Source organism: Malaclemys terrapin, chromosome 4 (genome assembly GCF_027887155.1).
Source record: "Malaclemys terrapin pileata isolate rMalTer1 chromosome 4, rMalTer1.hap1, whole genome shotgun sequence".
In the NCBI taxonomy this organism is placed as follows: domain Eukaryota; kingdom Metazoa; phylum Chordata; order Testudines; family Emydidae; genus Malaclemys; species Malaclemys terrapin.
In genome coordinates, this window is record NC_071508.1 from 20,618,433 (window position 1) to 20,644,312 (window position 25,880).

The window sequence follows — 25,880 nt, forward strand, 5'->3', positions numbered from 1 at the left end:
TTCCGCGCTCCGGGTGTTCGGCGGCAATTCTGCAGCGGGTCCTTCACTTGCTCCAGGACCCGCCGCCGAAGTGACCCGAAGACCGGGAGCGTGGAAGGACCCCCCCACCGCTGAATTGCCGACGACGACCGGGAGCACGGAAGGACCCCCCCACCGCTGAATTGCCGCCGACGACCGGGAGCACAGAAGGACCCCCCCACCGCTGAATTGCCGACGACGACCGGGAGCACAGAAGGACTCCCATCTAGGGCGCCAAAAACCCTGGCGCCGCTCCTGTTCCCGCCAGTCAGATTGGGGAAGCCTAAAAGAGAAGTCTCAATCTGTGGCTGGGCACCAGAGAGAGGGGCTGTTTCGCTGAGGTCTGGAAACGGCGCTGGCAGCTGCAGATGGGTCATTACCCATCCCTGATCAAAGCAACTGTAGGGTGCACGGTGCCCCCTGAAACAGACGAGAGGAGCAACTTCCCTGAGAGCAGAGCACCAAGCCACGGAGCTTCCACGAGCCAGGCCAGGCTAGAACGACCAGCATTGCAGCATTCCTAGACTCAGCCCTGCAGACCAACCCGGCCACTTGGCCTTTGCAATGCTGCCCTGAGTGCAGAAAGCTGGCAGGACAGCGCGTCGAGCTTGGCCAGGCCCACAGGGCAGCCTCGGTGCGTCAGGTACTTACGTGAGGGTGCGGATGCACTTGGCCGAATCCCGGATATCCCACACCTTGATGTAGGAGGTGGAGACAGTGAAGACCAACCCTGAGTGGCTGCAGTACTTGATGGACACCACATTATTGGGGTGGCCCTTTAGTGAGGCGATATCCTGGCCCGTCACCAGGTTCCACATTTTGCAGCTCCGGTCTGCGGGAGGAGGCAGGAGCACATGACACTGCGGCACCCTTCCTGTCCTCAGCAAAGGATCCCCATGGCTTCCTCCCTCCCTCTCCCCCGCCTCTCCCTGCTCCCACGAGTGCCCCAGGGGAGCTCAGTCCCTGTGGCCCATCCAGCCTCTGGCACCTCCGCCAGACCTGCCAACGGGGGGAGGGTCTATTAGTGCCAGGTGCGAGGTGAACATCCAGCCACTAGGAACCGGGCAGAGGCCCCAACAACTCGCTTCAGGGATGTCACCACACAGCTGTTCAGCCTAATGACTCGTGCAGCATTGCTGCCCTCTGCTGGGGGGACCCAGAACTGCACCGGCCCGTTGTGGCTTTCAGGCAGGCGGGTGCCGTCTGAGCAAGAGGCTCCTGTCCTGCCCCCGCAGTTTGGGGTGGCTCAGCCCCTCCCCTGGGTAACAGGCTCACTCCCCAATGATCACACCCAGAGCTCAGCAGCCGGCCCGCCCCTGAGGCGCGCACCTTTGGATCCGGAGAAGAGCAGCTCGTTGGTGGCGTCCACGCGGAGAACGGGCTTGGAGTGTCCTTCCGCCACGGAGATGCACTGCAGCGGGGCTGTCCGGGCGCTCCTGGCACCGCCCACGGGGTTAATGAGGCCCTTTCCGTGGGAGAGAGAGAGCAAGGGCGTCAGCAGAAGGGCGCTGGCTGGGTGACCCAGGACGAAGCCAGATCCCGCCCCACGAGGCTGCCAGGGCCTGCTAGTGGGACTCCGGAGCAAAGCAAACCACAGACAGAAGCTGCCGGGCAGCCTGCTCCCCAGACAGGCCCCCCGGGGGCAGGTCACACCCCGTTGGTGCGAAGGGCTCAGAGACTCGTGCAGACCCTGCCTTGGCTTGGGGCAGGGGCTTGGAAAGGAAACGGGCTTCACCCCCTGGCCATCTCGCTGCTGGCACAGATGAGCTACCCCCCTCCCGCCGTGAGAGCTGTGGGTGGCCCCTGTGCCCCATCCAGGCAAGATCCCGAAGCCAACAGAGTCCAGGCTGCTGCATGGCACACGCTGCCCCATCCCCTGTGGAGTCAGAGACTAGCAGGGACAGGCTGGCTCCGGACCCAACCCCCAGAACCTCCAGGCTTGAACAAACTGGGGCCCTGCTCCAGCTGTGCTGTGTGGGGCATAAGGGCACCACCCCGTGGCCAGCGGGGGGGGAAGCGCCCTCTCTCCATCTGACCCACTCCGGTTTTGCAATGAGCTTCACCCTGTTTTGGCAGATGGGGAAGGGATTTTTAACAGGTCACAATCGAATCAATGGCAGAGCTGGGAACGGAGCCCAGGAGTTCTCAATCCCCCTGAGAACAGGGAGAGAACCCAGGAATCCTGGCTCCCTGGCCAGGAGACAATCCTGTCTCAAACCAGTTCTAGGCTTTGCCCCAGCAACAGCCAATGGGGCTGTGAGCAGAGTTCAGAGGGAGGTTCTAGAGCGCTGAGCACATGAGAATCGACACCCCTGAGGAAAGAGCCCAGGTGGAAGAGCCCATCATGGAGAGGGTTGATAGCCCCAAAGCAGCTTCCCAGCCAGGATCTCTAAGCACCTCCCCTCCTCTCAGCAGGGTTGGATTACAGGTGGGGACAATGAGGCAAAGGGAGGGGAAAGGGCTAGCCCAGGGTCACACGGCACATTTGTGGCATGGTTGGAATGGATTTTTTGAGGGGCGCTGAGCACCCACTACTCCAGCTGATGGTGCTCAGGGTGTCAGAGTCAGGCCCACGGTGTCTCAAATAGGCACCCAAAGGCCAGTGGGGAGATGCTCCTCTGCCAGCCTGGCCCTTTTGATGTGCAGGGAATGGGGGAAGGAGAGTTGTCCTGGCACAGACACTGCCTTGAGCTAGCGTAACTGGTTCTATGTGGCTCGTGTTGCAAACCCAGGCATGCTGGGGGCAGAGCCAGGGCCTTAGCACACCCCATTAGGGGAACTCTGGGTGTGGCATAGCTGGCAAGCAGCCCTTTGGGAGGTTGCAGTGAGTTAGAGCAACCCCAAGGCTGCTCTAATATATCTGGGAGGCTGCACAGGCCCCATCAGCAGCCACAGGATCCTCGGTGCCAAGAGGCTGCACCCCAGGTGTTTACTCTTTGCAGATGGGGAAACCGAGGCACAAGACAGGGATAACAATCCTGACCAGCCTCGCCATGGGTGCTGGGAGGCTGAAGCCACGTTTGTCAAGTGCTTGGAGATGTCTGAACTGAAGGTGCGAGAGAAGACACACACACACACACACACAAAAAGCATCATAGTCTGGACCCTCCAAGCATCCACCGGCTCCAACAGCTGGCCTGCCCTGCCTCTTGCAGCTAGGCCAGACACAGCGCAAGATATCATCACTACCCGCCCCGCCCTCGAGGCAGAATAGAGCATGCAGCTGTCCCCATTCAGTGAAAGCACCGTACGCTATCCGCTTAAACCCCCAGCACTGCATTTCAAGACGATGGCTCAGACCTTAAGGCACTGGAGACCAGAGGCAGAAAGGGACTTCCACAGCCGGACACGGCATGCCAGGGCTATGCGGGGAAGCAGAGAGAAGGAAAGAGGGACACACAGCGAGCAAGAGCAGCACCAGGACAGAGTCCCAATAGATTTAGCAAAGAAGCAAGGCCCAGAGTTTGGCCAGCACGGATTCAGCATGCAGGGCAGGGGGAGGGAAATGCGAGAAGCAGGAGAGTTCTAATCAATAGAAAGTTGTATGTACCTCAGCACCTCCGAGACAGAGGAATCGCTGTCGTCAGACCTAGGGACAGAAAATTAGCAGGATTACGGGAGAAAAAATCCCGGATGAGAGAGGCAGCAGCGGAGTCAGAGAGTGGAGTGTTGTTATTGCATCCAAGCTAGCGGGGTAGAGAGGGAGGAGCGGACACAGAAAACCAGAGAGGAAAGGGGCAGAGGAGCAGGAAGGGATACGTGGCTCGGACACAAGATCTTTCAGGCTGGACTGGAGTCATTCAGCCAGAAGGGACTGTTACAATCACCCAGTCTGACCAGTACAGTGCACGCCTGAGGCCTCGCCCGGGGATTCCTGCATCCAGTCTTCATTTAATCTTCCCATGGAACCCCCCGTCTCATCACTCCCACCAGCCATCCAACCTAGCCCCTCAGGTTCCGCACTCCTGGTTTTGGGGTACAGCTGGGGCGTTCTGACACGGTCCGGCTCTGCGCTATCGTGCGGTCTGATAGCAGGCGGGATGGGGACCAGGGGCTGGTCCTGAGCTGCAGGCAGCGCCATGGGCTCCCCCAGGTTAGAACATCGCCGCCAAACTGGGATTCTGCAGGGAGGCAGATGGGAGGTGGCTGCTACCATAGGGCCAGGTCCTCGGGAGCTGTAAATCAAAGCCGCTCTGCTGCCCCCACGGCAGCTAGGCCAATTTGCACCCGTGCAGAGGCTGGCCCGTGACGGTCAAAGGCAGTCCTAAGGTGGGCTCGTTCCTCCGTAGAAACCAAAGGCTGCCACTGGAGAGCACCCCCACCCCACCTCCGAAGGGTCACAGCCCCTGGCACCAGGAGCAATCGGAGCACCTACGGGCCCCTGGCAGAAAGCTCGCCCCACCGAGAGCAGCCATGTCACCTCCTGAGGGGGACCGGGACCTGTGAGCAGCCGGCATCTCCCCACAGAGCACAGTGGGAGAGGGAGCAGGGCCCAGAAGGGGCAGGTGCGATGGCACAGCCAGTGCCACACAGAACCGGGGTAGGGCTGACTGGGAAATGGCTTCCCCACCGCCTGGGGACCCCTGCCAAGCCCAGTGCCGACGAGCCCCATGCTTCGCTGGGGACGGGATGGCGGCTTAGTGTCCTCAGCTAGCAGCCCCCTGGACCCACCTCACCCGCTTTATAACTGCAGCCAAACCCACCCAGCAGCGTCCCTGCGGGTGAAATTCTCCTCTGCCAGCAGCCAGTGTGACAGCCGCCATCTTGGCCAACACACTGGGGCCTGAACCGGGGCCCTCCAGAGCTACGAGCAGGAGCTAAAGAGCCCGGGGCCGCTAGTGGGGCTTGTGACAGCCCCAGCCCCCCAGGGAATCCCCACGGGCCCAGCGGGGAACCGGGCACTGCCACGTGTGCGCACACAACGCTAAAGGCCAGGGCACCGCTTCAGGCCTGTTCTGAGGGCTCTAGCAGTGCAATGTTACGACGAGCCTCCAGCTGGATCATCTACAGGGAGGGCATCTGCCACCCCAGGCTCTCAACAGCAGCTGCTTCTGCCTGAGCTAAAGGCCCAGGCTTGGCAGCTCAGGGGCAGCCCCGAGACAAGGTCCAGCCAGTAGAGGGGGACCAAAGACCCCCCCTCCATATCAATGGGGTTATAGACAGGTCTGGCATAGGGCCCCTGCCCAGGGAGATGCTGCCCCATGTGAAGTTCTACTGCACCGGTATCGCAGCTCTCTGCCTTCGCCCTGGTCGCTTCACGAGCTCGGCAGGAGCCTGGGGCTGACTCCAGCTGGGACTGCCGGGCCCGAGGCAGAGCGGGGACGGTACCTGGGGACAGCCATGGGAGTCACCGTCTGCCATTCACTGCTCTTGGGGCTGGGCTCCCTGGAGCTTCACCCCCCTACCCGCTCCTTGCCCCGCGAGGCTCTTACTTGTCCAGCGCGAAGCCCTGGCTCTGGTTGCTGGTGAGGCGGGAGAAGACGTTGCGGTCATTGCGCGGCCTGGTGGGAGGGGACGAGGGAGGCGTGAAGCCAACGTCCGAAGTCCTGAGCCGGGGTGTTCAGAAAGAGACCCATGATCACAAGCCTGGTCCGGGGATCTACCCCCTGCCCCGCACCTCCACTCAGCACAGGGAGGCCTGCAGTGCCAGCCCATGGTGAAGTGATTATTCCCCTCTATTCGGCACTGGTGAGTCACATCTGGAGTATTGCATCCAGTTTTGGGCCCCCCGCTACAGAAAGAATGTGGACATATTGGAGAGAGTCCAGCAGAGGGCAACAGAAATGATTAGGGAGCTGGGGTACATGACTTATGAGGAGAGGCTAAGGGAACTGGGCTTGTTTAGTCTGCAGAAGAGAAGAGTATGGGGGGATTTGATAGCAGCCTTCAACTACCTGAAGGGGGGTTCCAAAGAGGATGGAGCTTGGCAAATGACAGAATGAGGAGTAATGGTCTCAAGTTGCAGTGACGGAGGTCTAGGTTGGATATTAGGAAAAACGATTTCACTAGGAGGGTGGTGAAGCACTGAAATGGGTTCCCTAGGGAGGTGGTGGAATCTCCTTCCTTGGGGGTTTTTAAGGTCCGGCTTGACAAAGCCCTGGCTGGGATGCTTTAGTTGGGGATTGGTGCTGCTTTGAGCAGGGGGTTGGACTAGACGACCTCCTGAGGTCCTTTCCAACCCTGATATTCTATGATTCTATGGCACAGCTGGATCCAGCACCCAGCGTCGTGCCTGGGCAAAGCCGAGTGCACAGGCCGGTCCCCTATGGGGAGCTAGGCCCATGTGCTCTCCAGCCTCTTCCCACTCACCTGGCAGGCTGCCCCCGGTCATAGGATTTCCTCCGGGTCAGAGGCGAGGTGTCCGAGCCACGGGACTGCCTAGGGCTGGAACAGAGCAAGACCTGATCAGCAATCGCCCTTCCTTGGGGCCAGGGCCCTTCAGCACTGAACAGGCCTACCCCAGAGCAAGCGAGCCGAGAGCCCTGGGGCAGCGCACAGATCCACCTCCCGAGCCAGGGGTCCAGCGGGCTGGATCAGGCCCCGGCAGGGCCCAAGGCCAGGCCAGCGGCCCCAGCTAAGGGTTTGCGCTGTGAGCGCAGGTCCTGTTGGCTTCATCACCGAGACTGCTGCTGGAGAAGGCAGCTCCGTGCCTTCGATAAGAGGGCTGTGGAGACTGGACGCCCAACTCTGTCCGACAGCAGAACCCGGTTTGTGCCCGCCTTCCCCAGGCCCCGTCCCCCCGACGGGCAGTTTGTGGACACTGGCAATCCAAGATGGCAGAGCAAGCTGGCCCCACCACTGCATGCTGGGACAGGCTGGCTCGACCGAGAGGAGTCCAGACTCAAGGCTCCATGGGCAGAATACGATGGCCCAGCCCACCTCTTCCCCCAAGGGCCTGTAAGCACGTGGGGACCATGCTTGCCAGGGCTTACAAGGTGCTGCCACGGGTGGGCAGGCTGATGGTGCGGGAGACCTTATCCTTGTAGTAGGAATCCCGGATGGAAAAGCCGATCCCGTCTTCCTTGATCTCCATGAGGGACACCAAGGAATTGGTGATGTTTTTGGTGGAGATGTCCAACGTGGGTCCCAGGCACTCGGCCGACACAGCCTTCATCTGGCCTGACAGCTTGGGTTCCCCCTATGGCGTGGCACAGGGAGGGGTGGGCTGAGAGGCGAGGAGTTCACTGCCCCGAGGGTAGCACGTGGAGCGAGTCTGAGACGCTGGCGCCCCTTGGCCATTCAGTTCCAAGAAGCCTCTGGGGCCAAGCACCCAGCAGTGGCAGATCTAGAGAAACCTTTCAGTTGGGCCCCGGTTGCCAGCATTAACGTTTCATGAGCTCATTAATGAGGGCAACAGGAAGTACCCCCTGTGCAAGGCTGAAACGTGTATGGCCCAGAGTGCCGGAGCAGCTCTCCCAGGAGGATTTGGCACATGGAGGGACTGGTCCAGTCAATTAGCCTCTGGGAAGGGCGCACAGCACCAGGGCGTCACATGGGTTTTATTTGCTCCCAGAGGAGGGCTAGACAGCACCAGGGCACCTTGCCTGGATTCAGGGAAGCCCAGTACAGCTCAATGATGTGGCATTTGGGGGTTTAAAGTGGGCTCTACGACTCAAGGAGCCATTTATAGGGCCAAAGTAACATGCCAGGCACGGCCGTCACCAGGAGACCAGACCCCGGGCTATTTCAGTTCCAGACCCAAGACATTCCGCCCATGGAGAAGACTCCCGCCAAGGGTCACCGCCCAGCCGTGAGCACAAAGGGAGAGGGGGTACAATGGACCAAAGTCCCCACATCTGGATGTTAAATGGCCCTGTCTGTGGCTGCGAACTGACCTTGAACTTGAAGTCGTCCTGGCTGGCCGAGCCCTTCAGGGTGAAAGACTGGGAGAAGCTGTAGGAAACAAAGGGTTAAATGGCCGATCCCCTTTAAGGCTTAACTTAAAGCTAAAGGAAGAAACCACTGCCCATCACCCCCACCCCATAACACCCTATCACCAGCCCGGCTACGGTTCCTCCTCCCATTCCCCGAGGTACAGCCCATCCCCAGGTCCCTTTCGGGGCCCTCTTCCCTCCCAGCTCCGTCTTGCCCCTGGCCCTCAAGAGGAACCATTACTGGGACAGTTCTGTACAGCCCCTGCACGCCTGGGTTTGAGCATGGCCAGTCATCGCGTGTGAGTAGCCTGTGCACCGTCGGGTCCCACGTAGGAGCTCCGAGGGGCTGGAGCATGCTCGGTGCAGACAGAACCTGGAGAATTTAGCTGCCAAGCTCTAACGGGTCTACTTTGCCAATGAGTGCCACAGAGATGTGCCCCCCTCCCTCCATAGATCCCGCCGCTCAGGGGCGCACGAGGCTGGGACACTGCACGCTCCCTGGTGCGCTTACCTCCCCTCCGAGGCCAGGCTGAACTCCCAGATCTCCTCGTCCGTGCTGGCGTAGCCGTTCTCTGCACAAGGAACGGCCGACAAGGGTGCGTCAACGTGACAGAGGGTGGGAGGGCACCGCACTGGGCTGGTTCGATCAGAGCCAGCCAGCAGGCGGTCGCCAATCAGCGTGTGGCCCTTTAGGTCCTTGGGACCACCCCCCAGACCTGCTATCATTAACTCTTTGCCACCAAAGCGCCATCAGTGCATCCTCACGGCTGGACAGGCTGTGACCATGTGGGCTGATACGTCTGGAAGAAGCGGGCCTATCACTCCTGCCCACAGGGTCAGAGCAATGCCAAGAGCCCTGGGGTGGGCTCCATCTGTCCCAATGGGCAGACGTGCCATCTGTAGGGGCAGGGAAACACCCCAAGCCTTCCCAGCTGCTGCCAGCCCCAGGCTCCACATCAGCGCTGCCGGCTGCTTTGACAGCCAATGCCCAGTACTCACGGGGGTCCCCAGGAGGGAAAAGCCCAGCACCCACCTTGCTGCACGTTGTGGATGAGCGCCTGCAGCTCGGGGTGGGACTCCGCTTTCTCCCGCAGGGCATCCAGGATCACATGGTTCTGGGAGGAGCCGGTCACATCCCTTTGTCTCAGGCGCCCTTCCAGCAGGCGAATCTGGGCTTCTTTCTGAGCCACCTGCAGCCCCTGTTTGGCGGGAGCAGGAGGTTACCTTCCGTCCAGCACACAGGACGGGCCAGTGGGTGGAACGGGGAATCAGCTCCTGGCTTCAGTCCCTGTCCCTGGGCACAGATGCAGGTTCCACACCAGCCTCACTCAGCTGCTGCTTGTACCCCTGTGACAATGCGGTTCTGGCGGAACCCAACTGAGAGTGCCAACTCAGGACAAATTGCTCAAATAGGGCAGTTACAGCCCAAGGCTGGGCTTTTTCCACCTCTAAGGCAAACCAAACCAGCCAGACTAGGAGGACTTTGGTCTCACCCCACTGGCTAACTGCAAGTCTCACAAGCGGTCTCCTTAGACACTCCAGTTTCCCAGTATTACCACCAGTGCCACTCGTTATGGGGACAAATGGTTATGAAAAGCAATACCGCAGTAAAAGAAAAAAGGTTCTCCTGATCCCAAAGGGCCAAGCCCCAGACCCAGGTCAATATACAAATCAGATCTTACTCACAAATCACGCTGTTGCCAATCCTTTAGAATCTAAAGGTTTATTCATAAAAGGAAAAAGATAGAGAGGAGAGTTAGAATTGGTTAAATGGAATCAATTACATACAGTAATGGCAAAGTTCTTGGTTCAGGCTTGCAGCAGCAATAGAATAAACTGCAGGTTCAAATCAAGTCTCTGGAATACATCCCCCACTGGGATGGGTCCTCAGTCCTTTGTTCAAAGCTTCAGCTTGTAGCAAAGTTCCTTCAGAGGTATGAAGCAGGATTGAAGACCAGATGGAGATGAGGCATCCGCCTTATATAGTCTTTTCCAGGTGTAAGAACACCTTTGTTCTTATTGTGGAAAATTACAGCAAAATGGAGTCTGGAGTCACATGGGCCAGTCCCTGCATACTTTGCTGAGTTACAAGGTGTATCTGCCTTCTCTCAATGGGTCCATTGTATAGCTGATGGTCCTTAATGGGCCATCAAGCAGGCTAGGCAGAGCTAACACCATTTTGTCTGGGATGTCACCCAGCAGCATAGCAAAGTTTGAAATACAGACAGTATAGAGCCAATATTCATAACTTCAACTACAAAATTGATACACACATATAGACAGCATAATTATAACCAGTAAACCATAACCTTGTCTTAGACACCCCATTTGACCCCCCTTATACAAGATCTGGGTGCCACTACAGGACCTTGGTTGCAACAATGATCTATATGGTCCCAGAGGATATCAATAACGTCACAAACCCATTCCCCTCTCTGGGTCCAGCAGCACACAGGCCAGGCAGGCCTCTCAGTCTCCCTCACCCATGCACAAAGGATGCCCCAGGCGCAGCCAAATAGCCCTGGCTCCAAACCTGACCTGCAGCAATTGTGATCCCACGCTAACAGGGGGCCTCCTGGGATCCCATGTTCTGCGACCCACCCCACAGAGCTGCACCCCCACTTGAAGGCCCTTTGCCTGACCTTATCGATGGATGCCTTGAGGAAGTTGTCCAGCAGGAGGCGCGCCTCGGCCAAGGAGCAGGAGCTGATCACCACGGAGGTGTCGGTGGAGTCCAGCTCCTCCTACGGTGCAAGAGAGACCCCTAGGGAGGGGAATTAGAACGGCGCTGAGGGCGGTGAAGGGCAGAAAGCAGAGGGCCAGCAGAGATACCAGCACCACGGAACTGGGAGGGGTTCCTTGACTGGCTGATGCCGGCAGGGACACAGGTGCTCTGCGAGCAGGCGGCGCGGAAGACGACTTGCATGCCAATACTGTGCATGAGCACTCGCACTGGACGTGTGCCTGGAACCAGGCCCCTGATTGGGCCATCTATGGGGACTGAACCACACACCTGCGGATTTAAAGAAGAGGAGCTTCTACCGCCTGGACAGCAGGAGCTGCTCGCTAGCCAGGTGACCAGAGCAGACCAAGGGCAGGTTTACACTGGGAACTTATACCAGCATAGCTATGTCTCTCCAGGGTGTGAAAATCCTGCCCCGCCCATCCCGGAGAGTGTAGCTCTGCCGACCGAACTAAACAGCCACCTCCTTGGGAGGTGGATTACCTACTCTGACGGGGAGTATCTACACCTAAAGCCTTGCAGCTGTAGCAGATTAAGCGTAGACATATACTAAAAACCTGTTTACGACCTCCAGCTGCTAGGAGGGGAGCAGAGAGCTACACTGTGCTGAACCTGGGTCAGACCCCCCATGTCATTAACGGTGCGTCCACACAGCAAAGAAAAACCCACAGCAGCGAGCCTCTGGCCAAAGGATTCGGGCTTGCACTACGGGGCTAAAAGTAGCAGTGTAGACATTCCCGCTCATGGGCTCCAAGACCCTCCAGAGCCCAGGCTCCAGCCCTTGTGTGAATGTCTACACTCTTCGTTTTAGCCCCGTAGCCCTGCGAGCCAAGGCAATGGATCCAGGCTCTGAGACTTGTGCTGTGGGGTTTGCCTTGCAGCACAGACACCCGACAGGTGCCAGGGAGAAAGGCCTCATTATTAGGCTATTGTTTCTCTGTGGAAATATTTGATTAAACAAAAATTTCCTTTCTGGTCAAAATCCCACCCTCCCTTTACAAAAATCTGACATCAGAAAAGAGACTCAATGTTTGTCAACAGCTTTCAGCACAAGTTCGCGGTTTCAGAAAAGGGAAACCCTTTCCCAAGACCCCCAATTTTTTTGCCTTAAACCATCAAAACTGATTTTCAAAACCCACAAAAATTCCAGTTTCTCAGGGGGGGGGGGGGTAGGAGGGGAGGGGAGGAGAAACTGATTTTTTCTTCCCCCTGGGAAATTTCAAAAGAAAAACTAAAAGGGTTTGAGATTTCCTACAAAAGCAAACAGCATCTTCAACCCTCTCCCATGGCTACACCTGGAGTTGGCTCTGAATACCGGGCTGCCCCCTGGGCTTGGCTTCGGTCTAGGCTACAGGAACGCCACTGTGGAACTGGACTGGGTCGAGGCAGTTTCTCACAGGAGGTTGTGTTGCCGTATACGCAGGGAATGGAGAAAGCCCATGTTCTAAGCATGTTTGGAGCCTGGCGGCAACCCAGGCTGGAGCCTGGTGCTGACATGGGTTTTTCTGTGCACACAGACAGGATTGAGCGTGGCTAGACCACGCCTTGCCCGCAGTACTGGATACATCATGGGTACATTTGTCCCATGGTACGGACAGGGCTTCCACTGACTCCAGCATGTGCAGAACTCCCATCAGGGCTGTTGGGCCTAGCAGCTGGTGGTGGACATCATGCTCTCCGCAGCCGTCCCTTCCACAAATAAACCATCCAGCACCGATGGAGACCCTGACGGACCAACATATAAGGGGCTTCCTAAATCCTGGCCCCGACCTTGCAGACCGTGCAGCGGAAGAGGGCTGATTCTTGGCCTCTGCTGGTCCAAGCCAAGCCACAGCCATGTCCGATAGCCTGGCGCCCACGGGCCTACGGCTGCCTATCGCACCAGCCCCGTGAGTGCTCAGGCACCTGCTGAACTGGGCCTTATACAGCCGTCATCAGCAAACAAGCAGAGAAAGCAGCCAGACTGCAACAGCTGCTCTGTGACGTTTCTGTAGGGAGGGGGCGAGCTCTGGGGGCTAAGAGCAGGGAGCCAGCTCGGCCCTGACTCCCCGCGTGACCCACGACACAACGTTTCAGCCCAGAAGTTGGAGCTTAGAAAGCAAGAGGACCCTGCAAACCTGCCTCCTGCAACCCTTATGCTTAAACTGTCTAGAGGAAGAGTCCAGCCAGCCAGCCTCCTGCTCACGCCCAGTCCCCACCCCAACTATCAACCAGCCCCCAGAGCACCCCCTTTCCCTTACAGCACACAATGCCCTGGGGTGATCTCCCCTGCTCCCCCTCCCGTGAGACCAACTCCCCATATACAGACCCCCTGCACCTCACCCCCGCCCGCAGGCCCCCTCCCCCGGCACCTTGGTCTCCTCCAGCTGCATGATGGTGGCCTGGCAGTCGGCGATGCTGTCGGTGATGTAGTCAATGTTGGCGGTCAGCACCTGATCTTCTCGTTCAGCTCCTGCAGGCCCTTCTGCTCCTCCGGGCTCTCCGCCTGCAGCTTTCCCCTCTTCCCCTGCAGCGCCTCCTGCAGCAGCGCCAGCTCCTCGCGTTTCTGGGGGGCGGGTGGGAAGGAAACGCCTCAGCCGGCGCTGTCCAGGTGCCAGCAGCCTCCCAGCAATCCTGGCCCTCGGTCATGCTCAGGCCACCCAATCCCCACCAGGGCACTGCCCCCCACACCTCACCTTGATCAGCCGCTCCATGTCCGCCTCCAGGTTGACGATGGTCATCCTCTGCATGACAACGTCAAAGATGCGCCACTCCAGCGACTGCCACTTGAGCCGGGCCGCCTTGCTGAAGGTCTGGCTCATCCCCTTCTTTGGGAACTTCTTCCTGCAGTGGGATGGGACACGGTCAGGGGGCTTCCACCAGGCGGGCGCTCGGCCATCACGCCCACTAGTGCTCAGGACAGAGGGGCATTTACACATCAGGTCTCCAGCCAATGTGGAGAGTCTCACGTGTCAAACCACATGGCAGAGTCGCCCACGATGATAGAGCGATCGTTTCCCGTGTTCCCACAGAACTCCGCTCCCATCTAACACCCAGGAGCCCGGGGCCTGAGGGCCAAGCAGGGAACGAGGCCATGGGGGACACAGATTCGGAAGCACTGGTCTGACCTGACGGGCCGAGCCCCATTCACGGAGGGCGAAGGGTCTCCCAGGAAGTGGTCGATTTTCCGGTTCCACTGGCGCACGATGCTGGAGACCGAGCGAGAGCCGGACTCCAATTCCGAGGAGGTGGTGCTGGCGGACACCTCCGCACCTGAGTCCAGCATGGCTGGCTTCTGACTCAGCCTCCCAGAGACCCCGTTCGACATGGGCTTGGCCAGGCGGCGCAGAGCAGAGACCTGGGTGAGAGCAGTGCCTGAGGGCTGGGCCTCCTGGGAACACCCGCAGGGGGCATCGACCCCAGCCGCAGAGCGACTCCAATGCTTCTCAGGTGGCAAAGGGAGCCCGGGAGCAGCTGAGCACCTTTCAAGAGAGCTGAGCCTATCTGGGCTGGGTGAAGGTCCGGTACCCGTGGATAGCAGTTTCCCAGAATGCATCAGGAGGGGCTGGGATCGAAGCACCGCACCATCCCGCGAGCTGTACGGGTGCTGGGGCAGGAGGCAGCCTGGACGAGTCACGTGACCAACTCAGCTGCCAGGACCCAGCTCCAGGAAGGAGGGAGGAGACACAGCCTGTTGTGCACGGTCGCACATGGCATGCAGAGAATTCCTCCTTCCTGACCCCAGAAGATCAGCTGCCCCCGGAGGCAGGCGTTTCTTCCCTCGCAATCACTGTCATCTCCTGCCTGGTTACTCCTGGCCATAAAACCACCAGGCTCTGTGGGAAATCCACCCCCCCCAGGGCCAGCGCCTTGGGAACAACCCAGGATTGGCGGAGCACGACCCACTGGGACAGCGGAGGGGACTATTCCGTCTGGAGAGGCCCCAGGGCCCTGCCCTGCCAACGGCCCAATCCAGGAGCCAGGCTTTAGCGCCCACCCAGTCACGGCCCCGTGAGCGGCTCTCCAGACCCCCGCAGGTGCAGGGGCTGGCACTCACCTCCTGGGTTTTCCTTCGCAGCACGATTTCCTGCTGCCGCTTCTGAGACTCCAGCGCCCGGATCTGAAACTGCGCGGGAGAGAAGCCGAGCCTCAGTCGAGTCCTGAGCGGGCGTGAGCCGCTAAAGAGGAACCCAGGGTCTGGGGTAGAACCCATGGCAGCAATGGGGGAAGGGGAGGGGACCCAGGGCTCCCCCACCCCCTTGCCTGGGGCCAGCACATGGGATGTTCAAAATTTAGCCCATGGCCTGCACTGAGATCTCACCAGCAGCGGTATAAAACCTGGAGCAACTGGGGCTAATCGGGATTTATTCTGCTGTAACCGATGGCAGCACTGTGGCATTTGTACCTGCCCTGAGCAGCAACCAGAGATGCAGGAGGAAGCAATCACCTCCTCTGACCTGGGGAAGGCGGAACCTGCCACCCCACCAGGTGCTGATCTCAAGGGATGGACAGACAGATGGACATGTGGTTGGGAGAGGGGGACGTGCTGCGCCTTCAGCAGGGGGAGGAGTCCCCAGACAGTCGGTGGGGTGGCTGGTTTCCGCACAGGGTGCCCAGCACACAGCTCCCCAACCAGGCAGGGTTTTGCGCTGTTCTATGCTGCCGGCCCCATTCCTGGCTTCACAGGACCTGCAGGCCTTGGCCGGCCAGTGGCCCAACACGGGCTCTGAGAGGAGCGGGCCTGGGGGCCAAGCCGGGCACTGATCCCAGCGGCCGGGCACCCGGAAGAGCTCTAACACACTGTCAAGCAGAGGTAGGGCAGGACTGAACGTGGAATGTTCTTGATGCAGGTGACGGCTGGATTCACATCGCAGCAGCAGCAGTGTAAATCTGGAGCGACTCCGCTAATGTCAATGCAGTTACTCCAGATTTACAATGAGCGTAATAGAGAGTGGAATCCGGTCCTCTGTTGGTGCAGCGCTTGCTCCAGATTTCCCATCGCCTTGCTCAGCCATCCCTGCGGCTCAGCCCCAGCTTTGCAGGGCTCCCCTGCTGCCCCATATCCTGAATGGCCCCACTCCCTGTCTCAGCCCTGCCCCGTCACAGGGGCTCCCCTGCCCCTGCCCCACCCTGTGTCAGGGACTCTGGGTGCAGGCTGGCTCACCCAGGTAACTGCTCACCTGTGCACAGGGGAGGGGACCTGACACATCATGCATCAGCGAGGGCTCTCCAGCACCCTCCCCATCTGGTCCCAAGGAGCCTGGCTTGGGGCATCTCCCCAGGAAAGGCCCAGACCCATTGGAGAACTCGCACTCCCCGCTGCACCCTGGCCAGCTGGTGTGGGAGCTCAGAGCTGAGTGAGGGGCACAGGCCCCAGCCAGAGCTGCCCTATCTGCAGAGCCCTGACAAGGAGCTGGGTTCTCACCTCCTGCCTGCGCTGCTCCTTCTTCAGCTGAGCGATCTCCCGATTCCGCTTGGTCTCCACCAGCCGCCTCCGCTGCTGCTCCTCCCGCATCTGCTTCATCAGTGCCACCTGCGGGCCCCCCGACAGCCACACCCAGCATAAGGAGTGTGCACAAGGGGCTGTGCCCATCCACCGTCCCTCCCCAGTTTGAAGAGCTAGCACAAGCAGGCCATGCCCCTCCAGCCCCCTCCTCCTCTGCCCAGCCAGGTACCTTCGCCTTCTTCATCTCTGCCACCTCAGCCTGCAGCTTCTTGAGCTCCCGCTCATAGCGCGACTGGTTCTTGAGCAGGCGAGCACGTTCCTTCTGGGCTGCCTGCAGCTTCTGCAGCTCCCGATTCATCTCCTTCAGCCGCTTCTCGTAGTCCGCCTTGATCTTGTTGGCCTTCTCCTCCGTGTAGCATTCCATGGTGCCTGAAGGGGGTGGCGCAGAGACGCTCAGAGTGCCAGGCTAGGCCGAGCCCATCACGCTCCATCCCACCCAGCTGCCCTCTGGACCCACCAGGCCCCCAGGGAAAGCACCCTCAGTGGGGGGCACTTTAGATTAACTCTTGGCCTCCAGGGACAAGCCTGCCTGGTCCAGCAGCTCAGGAGATGTTCAATGGCCGAGTAGCCCAGACCAGTCATTGCCTGCAAGCCAGAACCATGGGCCTATTTTAGACCAATAACCCCGGCAGCAGAGCAGTGCCAGGCGTGTGCCAGGGACCGCACCGCTCCAGGCTGTTCTCCTCCAGGCAGCCATTGCTGTTCAGCCCAGAGGGGGATGCTGCTGAGATGAGTTTGGTGGGACTCAGCTGGGGGCAGGTGTCTCAATCACTAAAGTCTCAGTTATAGCATCAGCTGCCCCACTCGGGGAAGATGCCCAGGACTGAAAAGCCCTGGAGATGGAGCTCTCTGCATGGGCAGGCTACGCTGCTGCTCCTGCATTGGAGAGCCACAGTTTCCTCGCTGGGAGGAAGTCGGGAGCAGCTGGGAGCTTGGCCGCAGATGCCAGGCGGCTTTGCCTCTTTGCCTGGCCCTGTCTCCCTGACGCGTGTCAGAGCTTGGAGCTCCTCCGAGGGAAGGGACTTTCCCTTGGCCCTACACCCACTGTCTCCCCACAGCCAGCGGGCTGCACAGCTGGGAGGTCACGGGGTCACCAGGCCCAGCCCTGATCAAGAGGCGGGACAAGTGGCACACAGCAGAGGAGAAGGATCGATCCCAGGAGCTGGGAAGCCAGACACGGAGCAGCCAGCGGGAATCTCTGGGGACCGCAAGAGAGGCATGGAATGCAGGTGTTAGCGGGGGAATGGTCCCGCTACTGTGGTAAACTTTCCTGGCTTCTGCACTACCCCGGTGAAGTGGGCTTGCGAAAGGATCCGAGTCCTCGCTCCCACTTCCTTTACCCAGAGGCCTCCCTGCCCTTGAGGGCTCCCCTTCCACTCTCCTGTCTGGCAGAGTCCTCGTAAACCACGACAAGGCTGGGCCCAGGATTCCTGGGGGGCTCGACCCCCAACCCTGCTGTGGTCACCCAGGACAGGGGCTAGGGTGTCCCCACTCTGGAGTACTCTCTCTGCACTGGGCACCTCCCTGACCCACTGATCATTTCATACAATTTAAAGCAAATACAAGTTGTTTAATTAACAATTAACTTTATAAAAGAATAAGGAAAAATGGGAAAGGTTAAAGGAAAACACATCACCCCGCTCTGTGGCAGGGAACATCACAAACTGTGTCTCTGGAATGTCAGGGCAGGTCACCGTCTGTTCCTTGTAGGTCCCAGGCTCCTTCTCAGGCCCTGGCTGTGCTGCAGAGACGCTGCGGGTCGGACACTTGCTCTGGCGGTGGCCACATGCTCTCAGGCTCTAGGTGGCAGGACCCTTTTTCCCAGCATCGCCCCCGCCCGGTCGGGGTTATGATCCCCCCTCCGAGTCTGGCCTGCAAGGCCTCTTGGCTGAGGCGTCTCCCTGTGCTGGGCCCACTGCCCAGGGTCCCCCTCACTCTCCCCAGCTGCTCACCGCACCCAGCTCCGGACGGCTCCAGCCCCGGCTCCAGCTCCACTCGGCCTCAGCCCGGCTGCTGCTGCTGCTGCTGCTGCTCTGCCTTCAGCTCCCTGGGCTGCTTCTCTGGCTCCGGTTGCTGCAGCTCTGCCCCCAGGGCAGCTCTGCTCTCTCTGGGCTGTGCTCTGGCTTTGGGGCTGCAGCTCTGCTCCCAGCAGCTCAGCTTGGGCCCCTGCTCTCTCCTTAGCTCGGCCCCACCCTGTCTGACTCAGGCAATTCCAGCTCACCCGGAGGACGGGACCCCCCCTGGCCTCCTGACTCCCTGATTAGCTGCCCGCCCTGTCAATCAGGCTGATCTGGAGCATTGGCCTCTCCCCATTGTCCCTGGGGACTGTCAGTCTCAGGCTCCTGATTTGCCATCGACCCCTCCCCTTTTAGTGCTGGGAGCAGCCAACCAAAACCCCCCCACTGAATGTTAGTAAGGGGGCAACAGTCCCTTACACAGGGACAGGGCCCAGTTTGGGCCTCACTGGGCGCCGGGAGAACCCCAGGGTTTCTCCTGCCAGCGCTGGCTCAGAGGACCCGTGCGGTGGGATGAGCCGGGGGGTGGAGGGGGCACTGCCCGTACTGAGGTTCTGCAGCACCCGGTCCCTCTCCAGCTGGGTGTCGCGGATCTTGTTCTGCAGCAGGATTAGCTTCTCCTCGGACTGGTGCTTGAGGGTCTGCAGGCGCCGCTGGCTGTTCTCCAGCTCCTCAATCAGCTTCTGCTCGATCTCGATCTCACAGGTCAGGTCGGCCAGATCAGCCTGGAAATTCACCACTAGAGGTGGGGGGAGAGTCAGTCAGCCAGGCAGCCCCGGGGAGGTCAGGAGGAGAGAGCCAGGCAGCCCTGGGCCGGCCTGGAGAGGGGAGGGGCAGTGCCTGGCTCACGGGTCCCCTATGGACTCTGGCATTGCAGAGGAAAGGAGGCAGATGAGGCAGGACTCAGAGGGGATGGCATCTCGCTCCTGCGGTCTTAGCCTTGCCTGGGTACCCGAAGGCGAATGCGGGGGGCTGAGGAGGAAGGGACAGAGCTTGGCAGCCAGGCCTGTGCCACTGAGCACCAGCTGAGCCGGGGCACCTTAGCACCCTGACTGGCACCTCGTGCACCTCCAGCCAAGACCTGCCCAGCTCACCCTACAGGCCCACTGCAGCCGCCTACCGCCTCCCCAAAAGGGGCACAGCCCTGAGTCACTGCAGATATCCCCGGCCCCAGCCTAAGCACAGAACTGGGCGCCGTGCCCTCCGAGTTACCCTTCTCCTCCGCATCGGAGTCCGAGTCCACCAGGCTCTCCTCGCTGCCCGAATCCTCGTCCTCATCCTCACAGCCACTCTCCTCCCGCTCCTCCTCCTCCTGGGAAACAAGCGCAGGGTTAGGGCAGAGATCAGGAGCCTTCGGCCCCTCTCTTATCGTCGCAGGGGCTCAGGCCTCTCCCCATCCGCCACCCCCAGATGTGGGTGAATTAAAGCGATTGCCTCGGAAACCAGTGCCAGGCAGAGGCAGGAGAGAGGACGTTTGACCCGGGGCCAGGGGCAGGGCTGATCCCTGTGTGCAAAGGCAGTGGGCCATGTCTGGGGAGCTCCCCCGACCCTCCCCGCTGAGATGGCAGCTGAAAATGAAGGACCTGATGAGAACCTCCGGGACGGCTGGGGCAGAGGGGACACGGTTCACGGGAAAAAGCCCAGCTGCATGGAAAGGCCTGTGGCTAGTTGTCCTGCCCCACCTGTTGCCAGGGTGTCAGATGGCACAGGGCACTGCCAGGGGGCAGAGGGGACTGTCTTACCCGCCATCCTCGGCCATGCCCTGCCCCCACTCTCCACACCTAGGCAGGGCCAAACAGCAGCAGACTGGCTGCCCTACGGGGGGGGTGGTCATGGACCCTGCCCCTGCCCCCCGGATCCCCTGCGACTCCCACAGACAGGCTGGGGTTTGCCCCACCTCCCTGGGTGCGGCAGGACACAGCTGCCCCAACCACGGGCGAGGAACAGAGAAGGCCACTGGCATTCTGGCTAGCAATCGGGCTCCCACCACCCACTCCACGGGGGAAGCCTCTCGCACCTCCTCATTCTCGTCCGTCTCCTCCCCGTTCTCCTGCTGCAGCTTTGGCCTCTTCTTAAAGGCCTCCTTCTCCGGGCTGCCAGGAAGAGACGGGATGAACCGCGGTGACTGGGGAGCCCTGGCACACGGTCCCCTTAGACCATACATCCCCAACACCCTCCATCTCAGAGCCCTTCAGGAACCCAGCTTCACTGCCCTCCAGAGAGACGGGCCAGGCAGTGTTACCAGATGGGGAGACTGAGGCACAAGGAGGGGAAGGGACTCACCCAAGGTCATGTGGCACGTCAGAGGCAGAGCTGAGAAAAGAACCCAGGAGTCCTGATTCTCTGCTGTATGGCTTTGGCTTCCCAGGGATGGGGCAGGACAATGTCTGGACCAGCAGGGCTGATGGGGGCTGGAGGGTGCCAGGGCTGGAAGCCAAGGGAGAAGTGGGCATCCCAATAACTATGGTCCTGCCATAATAATGAAGAGCCAGGGATGGGAGCACCCAGAACAGCCCCTTCCCTCCCCCCCACTCTGTTCCCAGCAAGGAGTTGGCCATCACCTCTTCCTCCGCTGCTTGGTCTCCTTCTTCAGCTGCTCCAGGTCCTGCTTGGCCCGCTGGAGGACTTCGGTGGCCTCTGCCTCCATGGAGACCATGGGGCTGCTGAGTGCCCCCAGGCCTGGGCCTGGAGATGAGCCCAGGGAGTACGGGGGCCTGGAGGAGACCCGCGACAGACTCCGGCGGAGCGACTCGTTCATGGCTTCGCTCTCCAAGAGCTTTGTCCTGGGGATCGGAGGGGCTTTTGGTTATGGAGATCTGCTGCCCTGGGCAGATGTCCAAAAACCCCAGGGGAAAAGACACCCCCTCCCCCCAACTTCTAAGGAGGGGTGACCAGGAGAGTGTGTGTCTGGAACCTAAACTGCCCTCGCTCAGCTCGGACAAAGGGGCTCAGGGCTCTGCTCCCGGGGAGGGGTGCTGCAGAAGGACATCGCAGGGAAGGAAAGCTGGCATGGCCACCACTAACCATCTGCATGCCTCTTGTGGGAGCAAAGAGTCACAGCAGATGCCACTTCATGGATTTAGTGCCTTCACTTAGATGGCAATGCAGCCCAGGCCACGTCACAAAGGCCCCAGGGCTTCCCACCAGGTCTGAACGCTAACGGGAGAGAAGCAACCCTATGGCCGACAGCCAGTTCTCAACAGCCACGGTGATACGCTGACATGGCAGCCAAAGGGTTAATCTTCAGCAGCGGCTGCCTCTGTTTTCTAGTCAGCGGCACTGCTATGGGTACCCGCATGGCCCCACAATATGCCAACATTTTTATGGCTGACTTAGAACAACGCTTCCTTAGCTCTCGTCCCCTAACGCCCCTACTCTACTTGCGCTACATTGATGACATCTTCATCATCTGGACCCATGGAAAAGAAGCCCTTGAGGAATTTCACCATGATTTCAATAATTTCCATCCCACCATCAACCTCAGCCTAGATCAATCCACACAAGCGGTCCATTTCCTGGACACTACTGTGCTAATAAGCGATGGTCACATCAATACCACCCTATACCGGAAACCTACTGACCGCTACACTTACCTACATGCCTCCAGCTTCCATCCAGGACACACCACACGATCCATTGTCTACAGCCAAGCTCTAAGATATAACCGCATTTGCTCCAATCCCTCGGATAGAGACAAGCACCTACAAGATCTCTATCAAGCATTCTTAAAACTACAATACCCACCTGCTGAAGTGAAAAAACAGATTGACAGAGCCAGACGAGTACCCAGAAGTCACCTCCTACAAGACAGGCCCAACAAAGAAAATAACAGAACACCACTAGCTGTCACCTTCAGCCCCCAACTAAAACCTCTCCAGCGCATCATCAGAGATCTACAACCTATCCTGAAAGATGATCCTTTACTCTCACAGATCTTGGGAGACAGACCTGTCCTCGCTTACAGACAACCCCCCAACCTAAAGCAAATACTCACCAGCAACCACACATCACTGAACAAAACCACTAACCCAGGAACCTATCCTTGTAACAAACCCCGATGCCAACTCTGTCCACATATCTATTCAAGTGACATCATCATAGGACCTAATCACATCAGCCATACCATCAGGGGCTCGTTCACCTGCACATCTACCAATGTGATCTATGCCATCATGTGCCAGCAATGCCCCTCTGCCATGTACATTGGCCAAACCGGACAGTCTCTACGCAAAAGAATTAATGGACACAAATCTGACATCAGGAATCAAAATACTCAAAAACCAGTGGGAGAACACTTTAACCTGTCTGGTCATTCAGTGACAGACCTGCGGGTGGCTATATTACAACAGAAAAACTTCAAAAACAGACTCCAAAGAGAGACTACAGAGCTAGAATTGATATGCAAACTAGACACAATCAACTCCGGTTTGAATAAGGACTGGGAATGGCTGAGCCATTACAAACGTTGACTATCTCCCCTTGTAAGTACTCTCACACTTCTTATCACACTGTCTGTACTCGGCTAGCTTGATTATCACTTCAAAAGTTTTTTTTTTTTTTTTTTTTTTTTCTCTTAATTAATTGGCCTCTCAGAGTTGGTAAGACAACTCCCACCTGTTTATGCTCTCTCTGTATGTGTGTATATATATCTCCTCATTATATGTTCCATTCTATATGCATCCGAAGAAGTGGGCTGTAGTCCACGAAAGCTTATGCTCTAATAAATTTGTTAGTCTCTAAGGTGCCACAAGTACTCCTGTTCTTCTTTTTGCGGATACAGACTAACACGGCTGTTACTCTGAAACTCTGTTTTCTAGCATTACAGACGGGGTCTGGATCCTCAGCGGGAGGGGCGTAAATCGGCATTGCTCCAGGGACCCCAGTGTGACAACGCTGATTTTACACCAGCTGAGAATCTGGCCCAGAACGAGCGAGGGGATTCCTGTCTCCAGGATTGTCAGTTTCTCCAGCACGAAATCCACATATGAGCAGCACTAGCTATCAGACTGCATTTCAATGTACCCCTGGGAGGCATTTAAGTCTGGATCAGCCAAGGCTCCAGAGAAAGCTTGGGAGCACAAGGGCCGGACAGGACGCCCTACAGGATGGAGACATTTCCATCTCGAATGTGGGGCTTTTATTTATATTTCAGCAGCACCGAGAGAGACGGGCTCAAGGCCCTGTTGTGCCAGGTGCTGCACACACCCGTGAGACGGGCGCTGCCCCAAAGCACCGACAATCTAAATGGTCGCATCAGACCAAAGGCAAGAGAGAGGGGAAGTGACTTGCCTGAGGTCATTGGCAGAGCTGCGATGCCAGCCTACTATTTGAACCCAGTGCCCGCGGCACCAGTCACCCAGCCGGGAGCGGCAGAGCCAGAGAGGGAATCTGGGCCTCCAGAGCCCCAGGTCAGCAGCCCCCCCGCTAGCCCGCACTGCCTCTTTGCAGGTCCTCTCAAGCTGCACGCGATATGTGGCCCCCCCAGACGGGCGGAAGGAGAGAACGTGACCCACGCCCACCTGAGCTGCTCGATCTCCCAGATGTAGTTCTGGATCAGGGAGCCGATGGCCTCGTTGCCGTCACCTGGAGGGACAGAATTAGGATCACAGACAAGATCAGAAACACCTAGCAGCTGGGCTGCCACTCAGCTGTCCTTGGACCTGAGCTCTGGGGTGGCTGTAATTTTCGTGGGACCGATCCGCATGCCCCACCTCGCATACATGTTCTCTGGAGGTGCCCATCCTCACCTGCCTTGGCCAGTATCAAATTGGCCTCCTGGCTCTCAGGTGGGTGACCCGGCTGTTGATGGCATCAATGGCCTCCTGCATGGCCTTCACCCTCATGAGCAAGGTGGCGTTCTCCTTCTGGAGCATGGCGTTCTCCTGGAACAAGTCACTGTAGCCCTCGGCGCCGTCCTCCCCGATCACACGCTTGCCCTGTGGGGAGAGGAGAAAGGGAGATGCAGAGAGGGCAAAGCCACAGCGTCGGTCAGCCCTGGCCAAACCCAGCCGGCCACGTGTGTTGCAGAGTGTGGGGGAGTCAGGGCCCTGCACCCCTCTTCCCGAGATTCACTGCGACTCTCAACCAGCCAGTAAAGCAGAAGGTTTATTTAAGGACAGGAACACAGTCTCAAGCAGAGCGTGTAGGTACGACCAGACCCCCTCAATTAGGTCCCTCTGGGAGGTTCAGGGAGCTTAGACCCCAGCTTGGGGGTTCCCTGCGTTGCACCACCCAGCCCAAACCGAAACTAAACTCCCCACTCCTCCCGCTGCTCCTCTCCTTTGTTCAGTCTCCCGGCCAGAAGGTGTTAATTCTCCCCACCCCCGTTCCTGGCTCAGGTTACAGCTCAGGTAGCTTCCTTCAAGGGAAGTCCCCCGTCCTCACTGCAATCCCCCTGCAACATTCCCAGGTCAAATCTGCCCTGCTCCCTGCTCCGTCACAACGTTCTCAATGGCGCCGCACTGAGGAAGATGGGTAGGGTAACCCTACGTCCCGTTTCGGCTGGGACAAGTCCCTTTTTTAAGCCATGTCCCGGGCGTCCCGACTTTTTTTTTTGCAAAAGTGGGCATTTGTCTCCAAGGGCAAACGGGACAAACACCCAGTTTTGTCAAGAAAGTGGGGTGCAGAGGAATGTGGGGGGGAGGCTGGGATCCAACGGGGGGCAGGCAGGGCTCAGGTGAGCAGCGACGCTGGCCCCAGCCTTTGGGAAATAGTTGGCCTATCCCGTATGTGCTTTGCTGCTCGCCCCAGCCCCGCCTACCCTCTGCACAGGGAGGGGGGCTCGCGTGAGCGGCTCAGGCCAGCCCCACATGGGGGGAGGGACTCAGGCGAGTGGTTCGAGGCAACCCCGTGGGGGGGGGGGAGGAAGAGGGGCTCAGGCCAGTCCCACGGGGTGTTCTGTTTTCCCTTTGGGAAATATGGTCACCTTAAAGATGGGTCACAGCAAGAGGAGCAGGGAAAAGGCGGAGACTCAAAAAATGGCAGGCGTGCCCGTGGGAAGGCCGTGCTCAGGGGACAGCAGAAACAGGGAGCACCTGACATGCTGTAAGTGCCTTTTACTCAGGTAAGGTACTGATCTGAGCCCCATGATGGCAATAGCTGAGCACCTCCCAGTTTAATGCATTTACCCTCATGCACCTCCAGGGGGCAGGGCAGTGCTCTGACCCCGGCTGGGCAGCTGGGGATTGAGGCCCTGAGGCTAAGGGAGTTGCCCAAGGTCACACGGGGAGTCTGTGGCAGAGCAAGGACTTGACCACAGGGCTCCCAAGTCCCAGGCCAGTGCCATGACCACTGGGCCATCCTTCCTCTCCGGCTGGGGAGATACATGACTCAGCTCAATAGCAACCTCTGGCTGCCTAAGGGCTGGTGCTCCTGGGAAACCAGTCCAGCCAAGCTCAGCATGAAGCAGGATGTCGGATATGCCGCACAGGACAGGGATATAAAGCAGGAGGTGCCTTCCCAGCTCCGAAAGATACCCTGAAGCCTTCTCCCTGTTCAGACATGACATACAGCCCTTTAACAGCCTACCTCGCCATAGTCCCTTGCATCCTACCCACAAACTACAGCACCACTGAAACACAACCATCTCTGGGGTGGAGCCCAGAGCAGTGGCCAGAGCCCCTCCCCTGCTTCCCCCCTCCTCCACAGCCTCAGCACGCCGCTTGGGCGGGGCGGAGCCAGACATCTGCTCTAAGCCGAGCGGCACGGTAAGGGGGCCGGGGAGTTGGAGAAGGGGGGCAGTCAGG

The 25,880-nt window shown here is 58.9% G+C and overlaps 1 protein-coding gene across 1 annotated transcript in view; it reads right to left on the reverse strand.

The window, feature by feature from the left end:
• LOC128836194 (kinesin-like protein KIF21B) overlaps positions 1-25,880 on the reverse strand; it is a 42,558-nt gene that overhangs the window by 7,101 nt on the left and 9,577 nt on the right. Inside the window, 24 exon segments of the mRNA XM_054026222.1 lie at positions 670-850; positions 1,348-1,483; position 3,124; positions 5,451-5,564; positions 6,328-6,402; positions 6,951-7,156; positions 7,854-7,911; positions 8,404-8,464; positions 8,926-9,091; positions 10,535-10,636; positions 12,987-13,069; positions 13,072-13,180; positions 13,311-13,458; positions 13,743-13,972; positions 14,672-14,740; positions 16,040-16,147; positions 16,290-16,489; positions 18,683-18,874; positions 19,348-19,447; positions 20,153-20,228; positions 20,697-20,918; positions 23,655-23,718; positions 23,883-23,918; positions 23,921-24,071. Coding sequence (XP_053882197.1) covers positions 670-850; positions 1,348-1,483; position 3,124; positions 5,451-5,564; positions 6,328-6,402; positions 6,951-7,156; positions 7,854-7,911; positions 8,404-8,464; positions 8,926-9,091; positions 10,535-10,636; positions 12,987-13,069; positions 13,072-13,180; positions 13,311-13,458; positions 13,743-13,972; positions 14,672-14,740; positions 16,040-16,147; positions 16,290-16,489; positions 18,683-18,874; positions 19,348-19,447; positions 20,153-20,228; positions 20,697-20,918; positions 23,655-23,718; positions 23,883-23,918; positions 23,921-24,071 — 2,888 coding nt within the window.